The 22935-nt window shown below is 30.9% G+C and overlaps 2 protein-coding genes across 5 annotated transcripts in view; one reads left to right on the top strand and one right to left on the bottom strand.

Moving 5' to 3' along the window:
- The window catches only part of LOC143083306 (transmembrane protein 41B-like), a 36931-nt gene extending 21027 nt beyond the window's left edge, over nucleotides 1-15904 (bottom strand). Inside the window, exons 1-2 of one of the 3 annotated variants that reach the window (XM_076259572.1) lie at nucleotides 15848-15904; nucleotides 14750-14870 (exon numbers count right to left, since the gene is read on the bottom strand). In XM_076259572.1, coding sequence (XP_076115687.1) covers nucleotides 14750-14870; nucleotides 15848-15889 — 163 coding nt within the window. In that variant the 5' untranslated portion in view covers nucleotides 15890-15904. Of the gene's footprint in view, nucleotides 1-6664; nucleotides 6880-14749; nucleotides 14871-15847 lie in introns of those variants that run through there. The other 2 variants (XM_076259574.1, XM_076259573.1) reach the window with 2 other exon arrangements.
- The window catches only part of LOC143083303 (polyglutamylase complex subunit TTLL1-like), a 39849-nt gene continuing 23904 nt past the window's right edge, over nucleotides 6991-22935 (top strand). Inside the window, exons 1-6 of one of the 2 annotated variants that reach the window (XM_076259569.1) lie at nucleotides 6991-7152; nucleotides 12044-12180; nucleotides 12907-12972; nucleotides 17054-17196; nucleotides 18482-18586; nucleotides 20679-20745. In XM_076259569.1, coding sequence (XP_076115684.1) covers nucleotides 12056-12180; nucleotides 12907-12972; nucleotides 17054-17196; nucleotides 18482-18586; nucleotides 20679-20745 — 506 coding nt within the window. In that variant the 5' untranslated portion in view covers nucleotides 6991-7152; nucleotides 12044-12055. Of the gene's footprint in view, nucleotides 7153-12043; nucleotides 12181-12906; nucleotides 12973-17053; nucleotides 17197-18481; nucleotides 18587-19980; nucleotides 20057-20678; nucleotides 20746-22935 lie in introns of both variants that reach the window. The other variant, XM_076259568.1, reaches the window with a different exon arrangement.

Genomic DNA, 22935 nt, shown 5'->3' with positions numbered 1-22935 from the left:
TATTGGGAAAAATGCATATTTTTTATTGAAATTGGGAAATTTGTATATTTTATTCTGAACACATCTCCGATTTTTTCCTGACCTTTGCTGTCTTTTTGCACTGTTTTTTCATGTATATTTTGGTTGTCAGACATTTTCAACCTGAAAGATACTTTCGGAGAGGGAAAAGAAACAGAAGCAATGATGGTACTTACAATGCATTGAAAACTACATGTGTTACAAACACCATGATGATTCTGATCAGAAAACCGGATCTCAAAAGTGCTTTCTAATATCAAAATGATAACATGAATACGATATTTACAAACATTACTACCAATGCCATCACTGTTTGGGGAAAATGTAAAACTTTTTGGGAGGAATTTTAAGCCATTTTTTTCAGTAATTGGGAATTTTCTCTAGGGGAAAAGGCCGAATTTCGGCTGTTATTTGAGCCAAACAATATCACTGTCAATCTACATTTAAGATGACATATGAAATAAAAAAGATGTAGTATGAAATAAATATGTATGACAATAATGTAGGAGTTTCAGAGCAAACAAGAGCTTGATACATTTTATACATGATTATGCTCCCTTAGGTATTGTTAAGACAAAATATATACCTCTTAATTCATGAAATTTAAATGTCTGTGAACATTTAGTTGTTTGATTACTGTTTAATTTACAAGCACCTTGCATCTCTTAATATTTACACATGTTACATGTTCATGTACATAGTAAGTGTGTGGAGTAATTAAGTGACAGTGATCATGCTAATTACAAATAGAGCTGCTTTAATAAACTGATGCTAATGGATTGGTGTTTAATGCCAAATAGCAATTATATGATGATCACATGCATATATCATTAAGTGATTGATTGTTATTTGCCTTACAAAATATACATCCAGTAGCAAAATATTCACATACATTTTCTTTTACATGTAAATGCAAATACATCTGTCCACACAAGGACATGTTGAAGTGTTATGAACAGAAACCCTTATTTGACTAAGACCAACATGCTACAAGTCAGATCCTTCACCTGACATGACACCTGGCCCTACCACTAGACACTATATTCTGATCATCCAACTAAACTTCAAACTACTTCTTTGGACCACAATGTGACATGCTTAACCCTTTCCTCCATGGACATTTTTTTTTTACACACTTGATTCGCATAGGATTTTTTCATTAAAATAAAAATCATCAGGTTTAAAGTATCAATGCATTGGGAAAACAAATATTTCATCAATGAAATTCCAGTCAAGATATTCCCATGAATATCCTTTTCATATTTGATACAAATTTTGTTAAGTCTGATGCAGACATTTCGAGGTCAAAGCGTTTCAACTGAGGTACTACACAGGCGTCAAAAGGCGTCATTATGGAGTAAAGGGGGTGGCGTTAAAAGGCGTCATTATGGAGCAAATATCAGTTTTCAAGTCTTTGGTTTGACCAAGCCATGGATTCAAACCCATGACATCTACTTAGCATTCCAGGCCACCAGAAGTGCTTTAAAACAAGAACAACCAGATTAATCAATTTTAATGGAACTTTTTGTGCAATTAATCTTTTTTAATAAAAAAAAATATCTAATAATGAAAAAAAGCATGCATACATGACTGTATGTAAATATTTGTTAGTAAACTATTGCATAAATAGCTAAGACTAATAAATAATTTTTAAAGGAGTTGTCAAATTCTATTCTAGACCATGTCATGCATGTAGACTCCATCTATATCCCTCTACATATTATATATATTTATATATTGCTTATTTAAATTATATTTATTTGAATTTTCATTATAAATAGATGTATAAATATTTTCAATAATTGCTGTTTATAAACATTCAAAGGCCAAGCCTTCATGGTCCCACCCACCAACCCCCTCCCCTTAGTCGAGAATGACCAAAAGCTGTCATGAAGGTCCCCGTGTAGTTTTCTTGCTACATTTGGTAATTGTTATGGGAGTTAAAAATCATGGGGAGCTTATTTTTCACAGACACTGTCAAATTCAGAAGTCATAAACCCATTACCGGTACATCGGTATGGCTGATTTGCAGCAACAACAAAACGATTCATACAGATTATGTAAAAGGTTAAAGAGATTTGTAAAGCAAAGGTTGACAAATGAAAAGGTTTTTAATGACTTTAGCTAGCAAATTGATGCTATGCAACATGCATCTTTCGAGTCTGAATAGAAACCGGAAACGCGGATGTATCAATTTGATTGTAAATTACGAAATGAATTCGGAATAACGATACAATATTTCTTTACAGGAAATATTAATTTTTTACTTTTTAACTTTTAAAGTAATTTTATATTATCGTTACAATACAGAAGTACTCGAGCTATTTGCGATGAAATAATAATTACTGTTTTACGTCTTATTTTGTACTTAAAAAAGGGGGATGCTGATTGCGTAAGTCAAAATAAGAGCATGTGTTCGACTTGTTAAACTGTTTTCTTTGTAACTCAGTCTGGATTATTAATTTATTTATTTTATCTAAATTATCATAGGCATTTGCGGAAACTTAGTTGAATAATTCGACAAATGAATCAACTATCTTCAGATAATATTCTCCAGTCTGGTTTGTTGATCTACCTGTACAAGCTCAGGTACAAGTGATTAGCGATCTTAATCCGGATATCCCTCAGCATTAGAACTATATTGGATTATAAAATAAAAAAAGCCTGAGGGTTATGCAATTACATGCATTTGATTATTATTGCTAAAAAAATGGCATAGGGCTATAATCAAAGCACGAAAGCGCTGTAAAGGCAGTTAATTACAGGTTGTGTGTATTTCTAGTCCAGTTATATCATTATCTTCCATAGTACAGAGGTGGTTTGTAGTATTTAAGATTAAGAGTTCTCTTGTACCTAGTTCACCTATAGTCACCCATAGTCTACTGTTTCAGTATATTTTCTGTACCTTGCCATGAAATGCTTCCGGAGCACCTGAGATCACCCCTAGTTTTTTGGTGGGGTTCGTGTTGTTTATCCTTTAGTTTTCTATGTTGTGTCGTGTGTGCTGTTGTTTGTTTGTCTTTTTCATTTTTAGCCATGGTGTTGTCAGCTTGTTTTAGATTTATGAGTTTGACTGTCCCTTTGGTATCTTTCATCCCTCTTTTAAGACATAAAAGAACTTTTCCTTATTAACATAAGTAGACTATTTTTAATTATTGATTATATACGCATATTCAATGACTCCCATCCTATGAAAAGTAGTTCACAAAGATTGACTAGTCACCGTACTGTGTGTATTGCAAGAACATCAAGTAACATAATGGTAAATGTACATAGTAACATGTCAACTCTTTTGATGACCATATTTTTTCTAACTCCAAGCAAAATTATTTTTCAGTATAAACATGACAAAGTAATTTACTGGTATGAATGAAAGAGGAGTTTTTAATTAAGAAAACAATGACATCTGGTGGTCATTTATAATATCTGTCTCATTAGCATTTTAACCACTTCCCATATTTGCAATTAAGACAATCATGACAATAGAAGAAAATGATGCAACGCCAATCTAATACAATTTATTTATATAAACATAAAATTTAGTATACGACTCTTAACAGGTACAAATCCAAGAGCTGATAGCTCTGATGTGGAAGAAGGTGAATAAAAGGTAACTTGAATTACCATAAAAGAAGCCCCACTAACACAGGCTGCTTTGTTCCATTATCGTTATGATGTTTTTTTTTTTCTTCAAACAAGAATGTGTCATATAAGTACATGGATTTCCCATCCGGACAATCATTTTTTATGTTCAGTGGACTGTGAAAATTAGGTAAAATCTTTAATTTGGCAGTAAAATTAGAGAGATCATATCATAAGGAACACATGTGTACTTAGTTTCAAGTTGATTGGATTTCAACTTCATAAAAAACTACCTCGACCATAAACTTTAACCTGAAGCAGGACAGACGGACAGACCAGAAAACATAATGCCCATAAATGGGACATAAAGATAGTAAGACTTGTTACATAGATACCCGCCAACTTTTGAAAGTTCCCATGTTTTTTTTAGTGCGCAACAACAATTTTAAACATTACAATTTTTAGCTAAGTATTTTGCACCATCTGGATTGTCTAGAAAAAGTTTCATATTTGTATAATGAACTTACATGCCATTTTCTTAAGTCTGTTTGCATGATTCTAGTAATTAAATCGGTAGAAAAGATGAACATGTAGCTAGCAGACCAGGGTTTGTTTATTTGTGTAAGAATATTAGATGCTTGTTCAAATTTCCAATTTTGAATTATGCACAAAGATGGACCTTTAACAGGTTGGGAACAACACTCCAAATGAGGGGTAACCCTCATTCGAAGAACATTACAACCCACTGTAAAAAATTAGCACCTTTACATTCATATTATTTGATGAAACGTTTCCCCAAGAACTATGCATCTATTAAGTATTGTCAAAAATTTAAACATGTCAAAAGAATTTTGTGATGTTTCTAAACTTATATATAATCGTCTTTATTAATTTGACCCCTTATTTAGAAAAGTTGTTCCAAATATAATGAATTTTCCCACTTTTGAGTTTAAAATCTTTAAAATTTTCTTTCTTTTTTTTTCAACATTAAAATGACCCCTTGTTTTAGGCACAGTCCCTCATTTAAGGGACACCACTCATAATGGGGGGGGGGGGGGGGGGGGGTCACAACCTGTTTGTTGGTCTTTGTGAAAAAAAAATAGTACATTGTCCTTTAAATGATTTAATAGCATACAAAAATATAATGTTACAACAAGTATTATGTCAATAAATTAGTGGAAAAAAATACTATTTATTATCTTTATGGTAGTACAGTCATGACAGTAGATCGGATACCCAATCGGATACCCAAAATATCAGCTAAAAATATCCGATTACCCGATAAATTCAATTAGACGATGAATGTATATTCATTGAATATTCTATAATAATAAGTAGATCTATTGCTTAATATGTGAAAGGGCTGGAGGATTGATGGAGTGATTTTTATCAGTTACATCACCACGATGTAAAAAAATTATCAGCTGATTATGTAATGATTAAATTTGTTTGCACTTGCAGTTTTTAAATCCTATATTTATTAAAATAAATCAAATGTCCTGAAATATTTATGTGAATTATTATTTTCCATCCATAGTTTGTCTTTACTTGTTTAGTATAAAACAAATTAATATCCATTTTTACATTTTCACACAGGTAAACTAATTTGGCTATAAATAGATCAAAGCATGTCTGTGTAGAATCTCTAATCTAAAATCGTAATTGTTATAATTTTATTTCTTTAAATAATCAAATTTAAATTTATGAAAATAATCATGATTGATAAAATAGTATTGCATAAAGTTTATGTTTTCGGAAGACTATTTATGATTAGGTCATAGTTCTAGAGGCTTCTTCACAAATATGTAAACAAACCAATATGGCCGCCACACGTGATTAGGTGTAAAGGGTGTAAAGATCCAGAGAAGAAGAAGATTACCTTTGCACACGTGAACAAAACATTTCTTACAAAAGTCAGATTTCTCTTGTCAAAAGGGATTTATATTGCAATAAATTATTCAGAAGGAGGTAAATTCAGTTTAGATTATATTTCTTATTCTATGAGCATTTAGAGTTTAATCAAAATTCTCCCAACATCAACGTAGAACGTACTGCTCTTGTCAACTGAGTCATATACACATACACGCATAGATTGACTGGTACCCGATCGTAATGTAACACATATATCAAATAGCTAATGCCCGGAACGTAGTAGCGGGAACCAGAATAATAGGTAGACAACATACATAACTAACGAAATTGAAAACGCTTACGGTTTCTCGTTCATAAACCGAATTCCGCTTTGAATTATAGAAAATGCAATATTAATCATGTTCAGTCGACCTTTCATTGTTATATCAACTTTTGAACTGATTAAAAAATCTTTAGATGTCAGATAACACTCGAAATTGACCCAACCTCTTTCCACACGGAATACAAATAATGATAGTTTGTAATCAGGTTGACTGCTTATAATGCAAAATACACATTAATAACAAGTTTTTTAAAACGAACAATACACACTGATCGTTTCTTTATTTCCCAATGTAAATGAAAGAAACAAAAACCATATCATACTATAAAAAGGAGAGGAGCAAATTGAACATTTCTGGAGCTATTTCTGGCCAAATGACCCCCTACATAGATTTGTTGGACGTTGCATATGAAAAGATGTACCTCATGACTTGAAAGTCAGGCCTTAAAGCACTGCCTTTAAAAACGATAACAGTTTTGAACGATGGCGGAAGACAATTTAACGATGGTGCAAGACATTTGAATGATGGCGGACCGTCATCGTTAAACAGGTCATGGAGATCCTTGATGTTTTCCCGTATTTTTCACACCATTTAGAAAATCTGCCCCCTATCCATCATGGCCGAACTAACCGTGAAGAGCCCTATTTACTTTTGACGTTCGGGCAAAGCAAAGTGACGGATGAGAAAGCCTGCTAGCGTGAGCCCTGGTATTGATTCACTTGTAGAATTTCAGTTTTGTTAGTAAAAGTTAAACTATAAACCAGGCATGCCTAACTACTAGTACTATATATTCAAATTGACAGTAGTATAGTTTTGTACTGATCTTGTACACATGACATGTACAAATTTGGAAGGTCTCGTTCACTCACATATGTCATACCAGCCCTTTGAGCGAGTATATGATAGATCGTAGATCTGTGGGAGACGGGCCCTTGGTGTGGCCCCAAGAGAACTTGTCAGATTTCTACCTGTAGTCGATTTATTTCGTTGTTTTAGTGATGACAGATTTCCTGATGTTTTCGCTGCCATGTTGTTTTGATCCTCAAATAACCTTCAACCAAAAAACGATCAATATCCTTATGTATTTCTAATTCAACTGGTCCATCTCAATTCAAAAGTAAATTAATTGTTTCGAAATAAAATAACTATGTTCTGATTTAATATAATGATATATTTATCCCTCGTTAAGTTTTAGAGATTATTCGAACATCCAACATGGCGGAATTTGTGTTGCTGAGGACGCCTTAGTAAAGGAATATTCGTTCAGACGCAGGATTTATAACTAAACGTCCTTGAAATAGATATAGGAGTTGAACAGCGAAATTTAAATAATTCTGTTGTGCATGCGAAAGAATATGTAATTAGATTTAAGATTTAATACTAGTTAGTAAACATGAACTCACACATGCTCACAGTCACACAAGTTTTATTATTGGCATATTGCATCCATGTATTTGTTGTGTTCTCACTCTGGCATGCATAGGTGTAAGCCAAAAAAGTGTCCCATGAAATTGTGTCTGCTCTGATACTACTATAACACATGTGTTATAGAAGTCTCAGGTCTGTTTGAATTATATTTCAAAGTTCATCTGCGAAATTTCATTCACGGGACAGAATATCACATTTGTAAACTATAAAATAATATCTCCCTGGCCTTAGTGAAAAATTGTCCTAGCACAGGCACTTCAGAGATGTTTTGTGTCCATGACAGATCTACTATCCCTATATATAATATAACCCTATCATCTATGTAATCCTATATATAATAAAACCCGATACATGTATTATTGCATAGCAATATGATATTTCAGAAAGTAACCAAACGTGAGCATGCAATAATATTGCACTAGACTCCCCTGACCAGTGCTCGATAACATGCTACAGAAAGGATTTTTACCTTTTGAATTATTTTTTTTTGTTGTTTTTATACCATAAAAGGGGCTTTACATGAACTGTACATTTCACATGATCATACCTGCCAACTGTCACTATTTGCGGGGGATTTCCCCCATGGAGGCTCCCAAATTGAAATTTTGAAAGAGCAATTTTGTCCACAATATAAACAAAACAAGTAATTTTTCCAATGAATTTAGGCTTATTAAAGTATGAAGAAGCCAAAAAACAACATTAAAATGTATTTACAGGCCCCCTTGAAGTTATTTTAGGACTTACTGACAGCCATCTTGCACGCAAAACCCCCATGGGCATTTTAAAAAGTTTGCAGGTATGCATGATCTTAATTATAACTTAACTGGAAATTAATAGCAGACGATAAATCAACAGTGGTGAATCGAAATTGAAAAGATTGCTCTTGGAATCTGGTTTAAAAAAAACTTTAATTAAATATTTATTAGTTTGAAATAACATGGATCAATTATAAATTCATTTACAATAAAAATGATGTGATTCCTACAGTAAAATTCAATCCAGGGCGTTTGTATCATCATGTTTTGTCCCCCTAGAGCCCCTTCATATTTTCAAATGACCGCAGCCATTAAAACACAACATGTTTTGGGTAAACTTGCTTGTCCATTTATGTATATATTCCAGTTTGGGTGTTGCATATGTCACTGATGAGCCGTGGGACTGCAATGTGTGTGTGCAGTGTGACGGTCACGAATAATGAACTATGAACATTTTTTACGGAAAAAATAGTTGTCCAAACAACATATTTAGATCAAATTTAAATTGTGAATATATTACCATTTCAGTAAAAAAATTTACGCCAATTACCAGTAAAATGTTCATTTTATCAAATAGACATCATAGTTCTTATTTTATTTTTATTCTGAAGTTTTTTTAACATTATCGAGAACTGGTCAAGTTATATTCAAATTTGGAATATTTTTAGCATGTGAATCAAGCATGCCCCAAGGTGACGTCATAATAGGAATTAAACAACCTATCAGGTCTTTTTATTTCAAATAAGGTCAACTTTGATCAAACAAAAGGTCATGAATTGGTTTGCATGATTATGTCGGTAAACAGTAAAAACCAGTGTTAAATTATCGAGCACTGGTCAGGAGAGTCTATATATAGCTAGTACAATAAGTCTTCAAAGTTCATGATGTCATCAACGACAAAATTTTTGTTTAAACCAATTTTTACTTTCAAATACTATATTGCTATACAATAAAAGGGTTACTGTGGATTCATTATTATTCGTGGGATACCAATTTTCGTGGATTTCGTTGGTACAGGCAAACCACGAAATAAGATGTTCAACGAATGACAAATTTTACAAAGGCTTGTATGCAGACTTCGGTACAACCACGAAATTAAATATCCACGAATATGTAAGTTTCCATGAATCCACGAAAATTGGTATCCACGAAAATAAATTAATCCACAGTATTGCATGAATATTGGGGACTATTGTCCATCATAGAACATACATGTATATTGCATTCTCAAGCTCATGCAATATAAAATTCTACTCGGGACAATATTCCCCAATATTCATGCAATAACCCTATATTATTCTATATATAATATAACCCTATATTATTATCCTATATAATATAACCCTATATTATTATCCTATATAATATAACCCTATATTATCCTATATATAATATAACCCTATATTATTATCCTATATAATATAACCCTATATTATCCTATATATAATATAACCCTATATTATCCTTTATATAAATTATAACATTTAACCCTATATTATACTACATATAATATAGCCATATATATATTATCCTATATATAATATAACCATATATATATTATCCTATATATAATATAACCCTATATTATCAGATACAGTTAAGTCGGCCTCATATCTTGACTTACATCTATGATCTAGAAATTGACAATGAGGGTCGGTTGAAAAGGAAAACTTTAGGACAAAAGAGATGATTACAGCTTTCCAATACACCAGTTTCACATTAAACTGAGCATGTCTAATCTTATTAACAAAACTATGAAATCACTCAATAATTCTCGAGGGTTTATCAACTGGGGTTTAACGGTTGTAAGACCATTAAGACTTGGAAAAACAAGCATCTGATTGAGTGTTTGTGTTTACATTTCCAAGCAACATGAGCTAGCCTCAGCATCATTTGAATCAAAATATAAAATTTATCTTGACCAGACAACTTTAATTATTATAAATTGACACATTAAAAGATTTTAAAACAGACTACTGCTGTGTTGTTGGTTGTAGTACTAGTTATATATGATCTGATATGCTGCCTGGCTTTATATTGTGTCCGGCCCATTTAGAGAGTCATGTTCAGTATAGATTTTCACATTGTCGAGGGGCTGTATGGTAACATATGGCTGCTTTCATCTGCCATTTAGTTCTGGCAGAGACATCTATGTCTCTGGTTGTTCTGGTGGATAGTTGTCTCGGTTGCAATCATACTTGATCTTTTTATTTAAAATTTATCATGTTTATGTTATTCTCCATATAGACAGTCAAACTATTTTTATTCTTAATATATAAAATAAACGATAATCTATCAATATCTTAAAATTAAATAATCTCCAGCATACACCACAAGAGACAGAGATGTTGTTTAACAATTGGTTGATTTATTATTGTGTTGTTAAATATCAGTAGCCCCCTGTCACGTATGATATCTTTAATTATCATGAGATTTAAACTCAAACGCGCATAAATTTACGTTGATAAGTAGCTTATGTGAAACTGGTCTATTGTGACAATTTTGCAAATTTTGTAAATTTTACGGACGCCATCACGAATTGGTTGACCATTATGGAATAACCGTTTCTCAAATGATATCAGATACATGTATGTTCCTTACGTCCCCTTCCCTTTCATGAATGTGACCTACCGAATTAGACTATTAACTGGATTTGTAATCACATAAGCAACATGAAGGGTGCCACATGTGGAACAGGATCTGCTTACCCTTCCAGAGCACCTGAGATCACCCTTAGTTTTTGGTGGGGTTCGTGTTGTTTATTCTTTAGTTTTCTATGTTGTGTCATGTTTACTATTGTTTGTCTGTCTGTCTTTTTCATTTTTATCAATGGCGTTGGCAGTTTATTTTCAATTTATGAGTATGACTGTCCCTCTGGTATATTTCATCCCTCTTTTATCCTTTATATAAATTATATAACCCTATATATATTATACTTAAAAAAAATCATATTAGTACATGTATCATGCATGCATGTACACATACAAATGTATGTAATATAAATGTGAAATTGTGATTTAATGGAAGAAAAATAGAGGGTCATGCCACAAAGAATAAACAGTTATTTAACCCTGAAGTAAAAACTAATTTTTATTACATCTGTTTGCTTATTACTAGGCTGTGCAACTTCTAGTAAACATAATTTCAATTCACTTTCCTCAGGAGTTTCCTGGATTGATATCCTCAAAAAGATTTTTTTTAACTATGTATTTTTGTTTCAATTCAATTCAGGGTCAATTCACAAGGTACTTAACTCACATTTTTGAAAAATGTCAGCCGTTCATAAAATTCTGTTCTATGTTGATTTATCAGTTGTCAACCCCACTAAAAAGTTATGTTATAAATCTAAATTGATTTATCTACACAATGGTGTATAACACCACTACTTTTTTTGTCAGGATTATCCGTACATGTAGTAATCCTACCCAAGTATGTCAATCATTATTATTTCGTCTACCGACACAAATTGGAAACTCAAATCTCACAGTAAAAGGTATATTCCAACTCTCTTTATATATCTCGATATTCAATTGGTCAAATTTTATAGGAAGGTCTAAATGTTTTTTCGGAGTTATGTGATCATATTTCTTTTCATATGTAAAGTCAAGGGATAGTCTGAATGACGTTGATCATGAGGTAATGGGGAAAATTTGTCTAAAAAAAGAAATTTGCTACTTGTTAGGCATACAACAAATAACACTTGTTAGGTTTTTTTCACGGTATCTTATACGATTTTACTAACTGGGTGATAACTTCTATTCTAACATTTTTTTTTTTTTTTTTTGCATTGTTAATATACATATATATATATTAAAGTACAATGTATTGCAATTTTTAAAATATCAACATTTGCATTTTGCTGATAAAATTACATACAGTAGAGACATACACATGTATCTCTGTGGATATTGTTTATTTATAAATGGATGTGTGGTTGGATTTCACTTTCTATTCATTTGATCAACCCCTAAATGTACTACATGTACATGTATGTCTTGCAATTCATTGCCTTGTTTTGATTAAATATCTCAAATAAATGTGTCATTGATTTCATATATATTTTAGATAATTATCACAATGCAGAGAACTGGAATGGCTCGTTTGAAGTATGCATGTGACATGGACAAGTCTGTCTTGTTAAATAATTTTGAAGCAAGAGGCTGGGTCCCTGTCAGTCCTGATGATGACTGGAATTTCTACTGGTAAGTTGACTTTATTAAAACCAGAGGCAGATTTAGAGTTTTTTCAGGGCCCAGCCCCCTCCCCCTTTATGATGTAAAGTAGCTTATTTAATTAGATAATTTCCAATAACTTATTAAATCTGTTAATATCTTAAAACGTTATTTGATAAATAACGGTTCCTCACTTTGGATTTTATGCTCCACCTAGAGACATTATGTTTTTTGGTCTGTGCATCTGTTAGTATATATTCGTCTGTCTGTCCCGCTTCAGTTTGAAGTTTTGATAAAGTCCAAAGTTAATGTCCAATCAACTTGAAGCTTAGAATTAGTACACATGCTCCCTATAAAAGCTTTACTTTTAATACCAAATTAGAGTTTTTACCCCAATTTCATGGTCCACTGAACATAGAAAATGATAGTCTGAGACACCAATAGCAGATGTAAACAGTAAATCGTTCAACTTTGGTTCACTTTAAATGTTAACATTATTTTCTTTTCCATGAAATGGTCTATTGAAGCAAAAGGCCAGTTAGGGATCAACTTTCACTACGTACTCCTTGAACATGTTCAAGGAAAATACTTTTAGAAATTTAGTTTCTGTTACTCGACTGTTGCATGTGCACCTTTTTAATTTTTTTTTAAAACAGATTGTGATTAGAGTTTGTGCATCAAACCAATGCTCTTTGACTCTTGTCCCTCTACCTGCATGGATTATCCCCCCTTATACATTGTTCATTTCTATTACAGGGCTGGTGTACAGAGTATTCGAAATGTCTTCAGTATAGATAGTGGCTACAGATTAACAGATGATCAGTAAATTATTCTTACAACATAATCTATACATGGTTGACCAATTAATTTTCGAATGGTCAATGCAATTAGGGATATTCCAGAAAATAAATGTACGATGGAGTTTGAGGGGTTGGAAGACACTTTATATTATTAGTACATGAGGGATTGCCAACTTTTCACACCATAAATTTAATGAACTATAATTTTCAATAACAAACAAACAAACTGCCTTCCAAGTTCCATCCCCTCCCCTTGCATTTTTTGTGTAATAGCCCTTAGATTGCATAATAATAAATGTCAGTATAGAGAATTTGTTTTTCAAACGGAAAATTCACGAATATTTACTTATAGTTAAAATATATTCATTATGACATAAATTACATATTCACAAAGTTTTATTGCTATATGTGCAGTAATATTTAAGAAGAAAATCAATAATAAATGGGGAAAAAAATATTGGCTTCTTTCCTGTAAGTCGTGACATTATCTCCTGGTAATGCATGTTAGGATTTAGAATGTCTTGGTCTTTAATCATACTTTAACATAATCGTAAGCACTCTGATGACTTATTTAAATTATACCTAATTGTCATCCGATAATAAGAAAATAAAATGACATGCAACTGTTTATACAGTCATGAGCTAATTTTTTATTCGTCCTATTTTCATTTCCACACCACAATTTAAGTTGCCTCATGCTAAGATCCACAACAGAAAGACAAAGTTTGAATTGGGTTTGTGAGTCATTTACTGCTTTAGAGTTGTGGCCCTTTTCAACATGGATATCTAAAAAGCTAGAGCAGGGGCATTAGTGTGACCTCAGAGTGAAATTTATATAAACTAGATTGTCACTGCAGCCAAATACCTTAGAATGACCCTTATATATACAAGTTATTGAAACTTATTTCCAGTTGGTTCCTTTAGTAGCTTAAAGTAAAGTAACAAATATTTTAATGAAAACTTTTTCTTAAGTTCACTATTTGTAGATATTTTTTTTTTCTCACCTTATCCTGATGAATAAATCTTCACATACATCATTTGTACTATTAAAAAGTTGCTGAAGTAGTTACAGCCCTTAATATATCCATTTGTTTATGAAAGAATGATGTGTTTCCAGAGCCATAGTTACGTTTACTTCAAAAGGCAGATGTCTACACTTTAAAATATTGTACAATTAAAATAGATATATGTAACTGCATCTGGCACACTTCCTGTTTTCTACATATTCTTCATTAAAGTATAAAAAAAGGGGGATATATTATTGACTCAGTGTCAGTTTCATGTAGATCACTTTCCATCACATTCAGAGGCTCATTTAATTTAATTTAGGGATTGAAAATAAATTTAATATTTAGTTACCGGTAAATAATTGAATGGCTATTGAATTATTGTTGAATGTTGTAGCAGCAGTTACCAAGGTTACTGTATTAAAACTCAAATCATGGATGTTCAAAGGTTCAATTGAAAGTCTTAAATGCCCTCTGCTTTACTGAAATAAGCTTTTGCATGAAATAGTTATATCAGGTTAACCTATATTTTTTTCCTATTCCCTTTATGAGGGTCTGGATTTGGGTTTACAGTACAAAGTAGATTAGGCAAAAATGAAAGTAGGGGGGGGGGGGGGGGGGGAACTGAAAAAAATAGGCAAAGATTAGTGAATAATTGAGTTCTTCAATATAATTAACAGTAGAGATTAGTGGGCAAAGTGAATAAAAAAAAATTAGAAAAATGGACTAAAAATTGAAAATTAAGAAATAAATCACCCCTCTTTAGACCCTACTTTCTTCTATTAAACTTACCGTCTTCAAGAAATACATCATCGCTGCCAGCTGACAAAGTCATACTTCTACTGATAGTAGGTCTAACTGGTGGAAGATCATCTGTACGTAATATGTTGCTTACAAGCATGTTTATATTATCCTTTATAAAAGACATGTTGAAAATTAATCCACAGAAACTATATTGAAGTCTTATTAAATGTGTTCTTGATAAAATTATCTAATTTCCCATTAGAATGTCTTCGCTAACTATTGCATAATTGTGTTTATCACTATCATAAGATAACGTAATTTTGCACTTATAATTTTGTTTAAGCTTTGAATTCAGAAAAGATTAAAATATGTCCATCAAAACTTTTGTAAACAACTTAATGTCATGTTTAAATAGCTAATGTTTTCTTTCTCATGCTAATTAATGTCAGATAATTTCACTTTCACATTGTCTAATCCATGTTTATGTGCATAAAAAAAATTTCTGCATCCCACATGTAGTATAATTTTCATACCAGTATATTTTGTCAGTTTTTCTCACGTTATATTATTTATCGTCTAAGGAGGAAGGATTAATATGTCAATGAAATTTGTTTGTAAACATTAACTTTATAAGTAAACTTCCATACCAGAGTATTTTTCTCTGGCTTAATACGATTTTATTACACTTATGTCAAAAATAGAAGGGAACCTCATATCATGTTTTTTTAATGGAATGTTGCAATATTGCCTAACTTGAAGTTGATGACTCAGAATACAAATTATAGTTTATGAGCCATCCCAGTTTTAAGTCTTGAAATTAAAAAAAAACATTATCTAATATAGATTAAGTTGATTTAATAATACCTTAAAACTGAAAATAGATATTACATAAATTTCTCAGAAAAATTAAAAATGATCGAATTACCAAATATGTCAACAGCTAAATTTCATTATATAAATTTACATATAAATTTTTAATAACAAGGAAAATTTAGTAATTCTCAGGAAGTTTAGATTTGAAAGATAAAATGTTCGTTTCCTTCTTCTGAAGATTTACAAGTGTTTGTTTCATTAAATAATTTATCCATTATGATTAAAGAACTAATTATTACTATAAGTAAATGTACATGAAAATTGTATATTTACCCCAGTTGGACTGTATATACTTCTTTTGCCACATTCTGGCATTTAAAAAAACTATTTTTTAATGTTGTTTTTTTAAATGAAAGAAGGGTTTGGGAGGGTGTCTGCCTGAAAAATAGGGACATACAATTTAGTTTTGTGTGTTTGTATACTAGAGGTTTCTGGTTTACATTCTGCATGCAGGAAGTCTGAATGCATCATGCAGATATTCAAAATTCAGGTCAAACTGACCTTAATTATATGTTTTAGAGAAAACTATGAAAATGTTTTTTTTTGAAATGAAGGTTATTGGTTAAGTTCAAGGTCTTATGTTTGATAGGCAATTAATCGTATATTATAAGTTATCTACGTTCATATCCGTAGATATGGATATTTTAACACCCAAGTACACCATGAGGCATAGACTTGCACATTATTATAAACACATGGTTAGGAAATTCCTATGATGAATCATTTCTAGAAAGAACAATCTTAGGGTTAGGTGTGAGGTGTTAAATCAGTAATTGGGGGATTTTTGAGGGGTTTATTTGCATACCTTAAAAAGCTAAAGATAGACGGAATAACTGACAGTTATACTTAATTATACAATAAATTATGTCATGTGGACATGATTAAAAAGTATGATAATATACAAAATATATATATAGCTATAGGTCACCATATCATATGTTCATTTAGGGCTGTCAAAGTTTTAAGTGGGTATTTTTTAAGTTGTTAAATATAAAAAAAAAAAAACATTCTTACCATTTAATTTGCAAGACTGAATATAAAATGGAAAATGGAAAAGGTGATTGTGCCAAAGAGACAACAACCCAACCAAAAAGCAGAATGTATTTATTCAGACATTTTCTTATGTATATTTTGTCATTTATTTAAAAAGAAATGCTTGAAGATATGAAAACCATCACTTACATTCTTCAATCATTTCAAAAATTTCAAAGACAACTATAATGTGTCAAGAATTTCGAGAAAAATGTAAAAAATCATGCTTGAAATATATATATATGGTATATGAGTGCCAATGAGACAACTCTCCATCCCAGTCACAATTTATATAAAATTAAACCATTATAGGTCAAAGTATGGTCTTCAACACAGAGCCTTGGCTCATACCGAACAGCAAGCTATAAAGGGCCCCAAAATTTACTAGTGTAAAACCATAAGTAAACAGTGTTTTCCATAGACTAACTTTGTTTCTTTCTTTTTCAGAGTTATAAATCATTTTCCAAATCATGTGGAGTTAACAAGAAAAGATTTAATGGTGAAAAATATAAAAAGATACAGAAAAGATTTGGAAAAAGAAGGAAGTCCTTTGGCAGAGAAGGATGAAAATGGCAGATTTATTCATCTTGGTATTTCATAAGATATTCATTACAACTGATCGATATACAAATTTCAAATTTACATGACCATGTTCTAAAATTCAGGTTTTTATCTCTTTTAAAGCTTTTTGAATTTCATTTTTACTAAGTGACCAAAACATTTTTCCTTTTTGCCATGAATGAAAAAAATGGTTTTGGTATTTTATTATGTAACTCAATACAGTTAAATTTGAAAACAAGTTATAAAGCTCAGATTTGTCATTGTGACACTGTAGCTGTATTCATTTGAAAATATCTTTAAAACATCAGTTTTGGATAAGAGAGGTGGAAGATAAAAAAAAAAGTAAGATAATAAAATCATGAAAATATCGAACTCCGAGGAAAATTCAAAACAGAAAGTCTGTAATACCTAGTCCCAAAGGGATATTCAAGCTCATAAGTTGATGAGAAACTGTCAAAGCCATGTCAGAAATGAAAATACAACCAAAACACAACATTATAAAACTTAAAACTACATGAGCAACATCAACCCCACCAAAAAAAAAGAATATCAGAGATGCAGACAATATAAATAAGAACATGTGGTTTGAGTGCCAAAGAGACAACTTTCCATCCAAGTCTCAATGTATAACTAGATGTGTCAAAGTGACACGAATGGCTATGTCTCAAAAAGTTTTAAAACAGCAATTTCAACAACACATGTGGACACAAACATGATGGTAGTCTCACATATCAAAAATCAGCTCAAAATCTGAAGGCTTTTAGAATAAAAAATCTGTATAACTGTGATTTTCAACAATTTATCAAAGTCCAAAGTCCATAATTTCGGTAAAAATTAGTAGAGCGGAACGAAACTTAAACTTGATCTGTAACTCATAATGGTTAACTCACATACCAAAAATCTGCCCAATATCTGAAGGCATTTAGAAAAAAAAATCTGTATAACTGTGATTTTCAACTATTTATCAAAGTCCACAGTCCATAATTTCGGCAAAATTAGTGGAGCGGAACAAAACTTAAACTTGAGCTGTAACTCATCATTAACTCACATACTACAAATCAGCCCAATATATGAAAGCGTTTATCAAAGTCCACAGTCCATAAACTTCTGAGAGAGTTGAAATGGGTTATACAATTTAATTAGTAGTAAAAGTTAAAAAAAAAAAAGTTTCTGAATGTTGCTCATATTTAAAAAAAACACCTTGAAATATGCAAATGAATTAGAAAGAACAAAGTTTAAAGAAAGTTGCAGTTGTAAATTCAGAATTTTTTTATTTATTTCATATTTTATTCCTTTAACGTTAATTTATTTCAGATTTTATTCCTTTAACGTTCATGTTACCAGCAGACTACAACTTATTTGTGGAAGAGTTTAGAAAGAACCCCAACACAACATGGATCATGAAACCATGTGGGAAAGGTAATTCATCAGAATCTAATGCATCCTGGGTAATATTTTCAAAACTGTCCACCAAAATGTTGTGATTGATTAAAAATGTCATAAACAATGGAAATTCAACCAATGATGTGGCATTATTTTCATTCTGGGATATGAACAATGAAATTATTGACAGTTCTTTAGATTCTGAAAGGTAATTAAGAAAAGATGTATTTGCACACTATAAATATAGTGAATTTGGGAAAAAAGAAACATGAGCACTTTAGCAATGTGCTGAATTGAATAAGTGGGTCAGGAGGAAATGCAAACCCCCCTCCCAAAAAAACCACAAAGAATTGGAAATTCAATTTTGATGACATAATGATTACTTAAAAAAATCTTTTTATCCAAAGATATCTATATCTTTTCAACATAAACTTTTGATGAACCATTTTCTATATTGAATACTGTGGATTCATTTATTTTCGTGGGTATCAGTTTTCGTGGGTATCAATTTTCGTGGATTGCGGAAAACTTGAATTATTCGTGGATATTTGTTTTCGGGGTTTTGCCAATCTCTGTATACAAAGCCTATTGAAAATATGATGTTCGTTGAACATTTGAATTCGTGGTTCAACTGTATCCATGAAACCCACAAAAATTGGTATCCAACGAATTATAATGATTTCACAGTACCTTAATGTTAATCCTATTATATACATTTGCAACTAATATTTCATTACTTCAACCAATGATTTTCGAGACAACATTGGACTTTTAACAGTAAAAATTTATATCTACTTCAACTTCAACCCCTAATCAAAATTTAGTGAATCTTTAGAGATAAACTGTACATAGAAACACAAGATCAACAAAAAAAAAGATTTTTATTGTCTACAATGTTGGAGAAAATGTTTTGAAGATGCTCATAGACCTAGGTGAGGGACACAGGCTCTTGACTCTTGAGAGCCTCTTGTTTTATGCCCTGCTACTAGGCGAAGGGGACATTTAGTATTACTCTTGACCCTCTTTCCTTCCTTCCCAATTTTGTTTCTTCACTCTTTCTTAAGTTTGCCTTATGCAAGTTCTATGAAACTCATAGACAAATGCTTAGAACCAATACTTGCAGACAGAGTATGCATTTGGGCAGTGAGTCATTTACTGTTAAATGTGCCCCTTTTTACTTTGGAAAATTGCAAGTCTTGAGTGGGGGAATTTGTACCCTTAGACATATCCTCTTATTTTATATATTTCGGGGGTTTCCTACACATTATTTTTTACTTTGTAAGGGTTCATTAGGTTTCATGTTTTAGCAGTTATCTATTAAGAAAGTCTTCTTTAAATTAAATAATATTACCTGAAGCTTAAAATAACCCCATTAGTTAGAAAAGTTAGAATATTAAATTAACAAATATTCCTAATTTTATCCTATTTAGCCAGAGGAATAGGCATTTTCTTGGTAAACAAGCTGTCTCAGCTGAAGAAATGGTCCCGAGATAGTAAAACAAACAAGTGAGTTCGGGTGAAAAGAAAATATTATAGTCGATTTCTCATCTGAAGGGGAGATAACTCTACTACTTACTTATTTTTACAATGAATAATAGAATCATTTAGGAAGCTGCAAGGTTGAAATAGTTTTCATATTCAACTACTAATGGAAATCTGTTTTGGTAATTTACACAAACAAATTCTTTCAAAAAAAGCAAAAATAGAAAAAGATTTCTGTGAAATGTGTTCTTAATAGGAAGAGTTATCCCCCTTTCACTGCTCACTGCTCATTGACATTTTTCTTTTGAACTAAGATTAGTTTTGCTTCAGAATGATTTAATAATTTTGCATTTCATCCTTTAAAACATTTTTGAGGGCTTCATTGCCAACCATTTAACTAGAGGTATCTGCAGAAGTCTGCTATACCTTGTATGTAAACCTTTTTGCAGATTACAATTTGGCATGAAATATTTATAAAATTAAAATGTTCAAAGGAAAAAATGTTAATGAGCTGTTAATCCACCTTGGTAGTTTTTTACAGGGACATCACAGCATGGAATTCTTAGTTTGGATGTGTAGATGCTAGCCATATTTGTTCATTATTCATTATGCTTTCATAATCAGTATATATTTGTGCATGTTTTAGCTAGAGGAATTGGGATTTTCCTAGTCAACAAGCTATCCCAATTACGAAAGTGGTCACAAAAAACCAAGTGAGTCTGTACAGCACTGCACCGTCTGAATCTGTCTTTCTGTATCAATAAAACTCTTGCTTATATATTGGTAACAAAATGAAAACACTTGAGGTTTCTTTAGGGTAATATTTTTCAAAAATCTTTTTTATCAGTAATGAGAATTTTTAGAGATGAAATGGTCTGAAAAATAAAGGATAGACAAATAACAAAGGACCCTCATTCGAGACTCCTATTTTATATTTATGCAAGACCATGAAAATAAATATTATAATTCTTTTATCACTGAATAATTTAATTTTGGATGTAACACATCTTTTGATTGGCTGATGTTGTTTTAAGTAATTTGTTTATCAGCTCTAGACATAATTTTGTCATGTGACCATGACATCTTCAACGTTTTTTCATGGTTTACTCCGGTTTAAAATAGAATTTAGAATAAAATTGTACGAAATGACTGTAATATTTTTCTTTCTATTTGAAATAACATAAAAAATGTGGTGCACACTTTAAAATAACATGCAAGGAGTGTTATTCAGTGTACATCACATTTTTTATGTTGTTTCTTCATAGACAGAAAAAATATTACAGTCATTCCTTAATAGTAGTGTTCCACATAGATTCTCCTGCCCTAGGTTTTACAAAAAAAATTACGTTTAAAATTGATTGTAAGTTAACTGGATTGTTTATAGATTAAGATCGTTTGTTGTATTAATTTTTGTGAAACAATGGCCTGGTTATTAGATGAGTCCAAATTTCATAGTAATATCTTTTATATTTAGCAAGAGTTTTGATACAAATACATGTGTATATGATTTGTGGTTGAAATATATGGTTTTTCTGGAAAATAGTAAAAAACTTTGAATTATAAAAGTTATAATATTTTATAAAAATTGGGTTTTTTTTCATGACAGCAATCTGTTAATATCAAAATGGACTTGGTTTTGTCCAAAAACATCCAAAATAATTTTATGCAAATATAAATCAGTGCAATTTGGAAAATTGATAATCTTTGTTGAAACAAGTTTAATAGGTTGTATTAAGTCTCTATTTTACTCATGAAATTCCATAGAATTCTCATTTATTTAAAAAGAAAAAAAAACAATATTTACAGAGATTAAACGTTGACAATTCAGACAAACCAAATCTTTTCAACATCTTTCATATGATTAATTAGATTTATTATTTTTATTACTCCATTGATTTCACTGATCAGGAACTGTCTAAACGGATACATAATTAAGAGATATTCTTCTCAAGAAATGGTAAACTATCAGCATTTTGAAAGATTGTAACACTTTCTAAATCATTGGGAATTTTTTGTATACAAATGTGTTCCATAACATTTGTATCAAGATTATTTTATGGCTTATCCCACATCCCTGATGAAAGAAATAGCCTTTTAAGCCTTGCTTGATCAAGTGAAATCTTTTAGGAACTCATCAGTTTTTAATTTTTACTATGTACACTGTAAAAGCACCTTTATTCAATTATTATTATATGATTTTTAATTTAATTTGTTTTTCATTATTTCATGCAGCTGAAAAATCATATTTTCTGCTTTTTTTTTCTTAACTTTGCTGAAAAGATTATTTAATTTTTAATTCAGATCATCTCGTTATTTTCTTTTCATTGAATTAACAATTAATTTAATATATAATTTTTTGAATCTATGGTTTTAGAGTGAATTAATAAATAGATTTGTTTAATTTGCTTGTGTTATTCTGAAATATGAATAATCAAAGTTTGGATATATACTTCCTTTTGAATTGGAATAACTCTGTAGTGACGAAATATGTATAGATCTTTATGACAGTTACAATAGAAATCTTTGTCTTAAAACAAAATTAATAAAACTTAATCAGAAGAGGAATATATTCTGAATATGTGTACAATTCTTTTTATAACCTTTGAAATTTATCATTTAATAGTTCAAAGTTACTTATTTTCTTCTTTACAATTTAGACTGGGTTTTTTAAAATACTGATTATTAATGTGATGAAGTTAAAAAAGTAAAAAATCTTTTTTCACATAATGATGAAAAAATGGTAAATATTGATATAAAATTCAATGAAATTTGGTATAAAACAAAACTGGATTTTAGAGTAAACAAATTTGGTTAATTTTTATACGACCGCAAATTTTTTGTTGATTGTATAATGGTATGATGTCGTCGTCTCGTCATCGTCCCAAAACACATTGGTTTCTGGA

The sequence above is a fragment of the Mytilus galloprovincialis genome, chromosome 7, assembly GCF_965363235.1.
Source record: "Mytilus galloprovincialis chromosome 7, xbMytGall1.hap1.1, whole genome shotgun sequence".
Lineage (NCBI taxonomy): Eukaryota > Metazoa > Mollusca > Bivalvia > Mytilida > Mytilidae > Mytilus > Mytilus galloprovincialis.
This window is presented reverse-complemented; position numbering and strand designations above follow the sequence as displayed.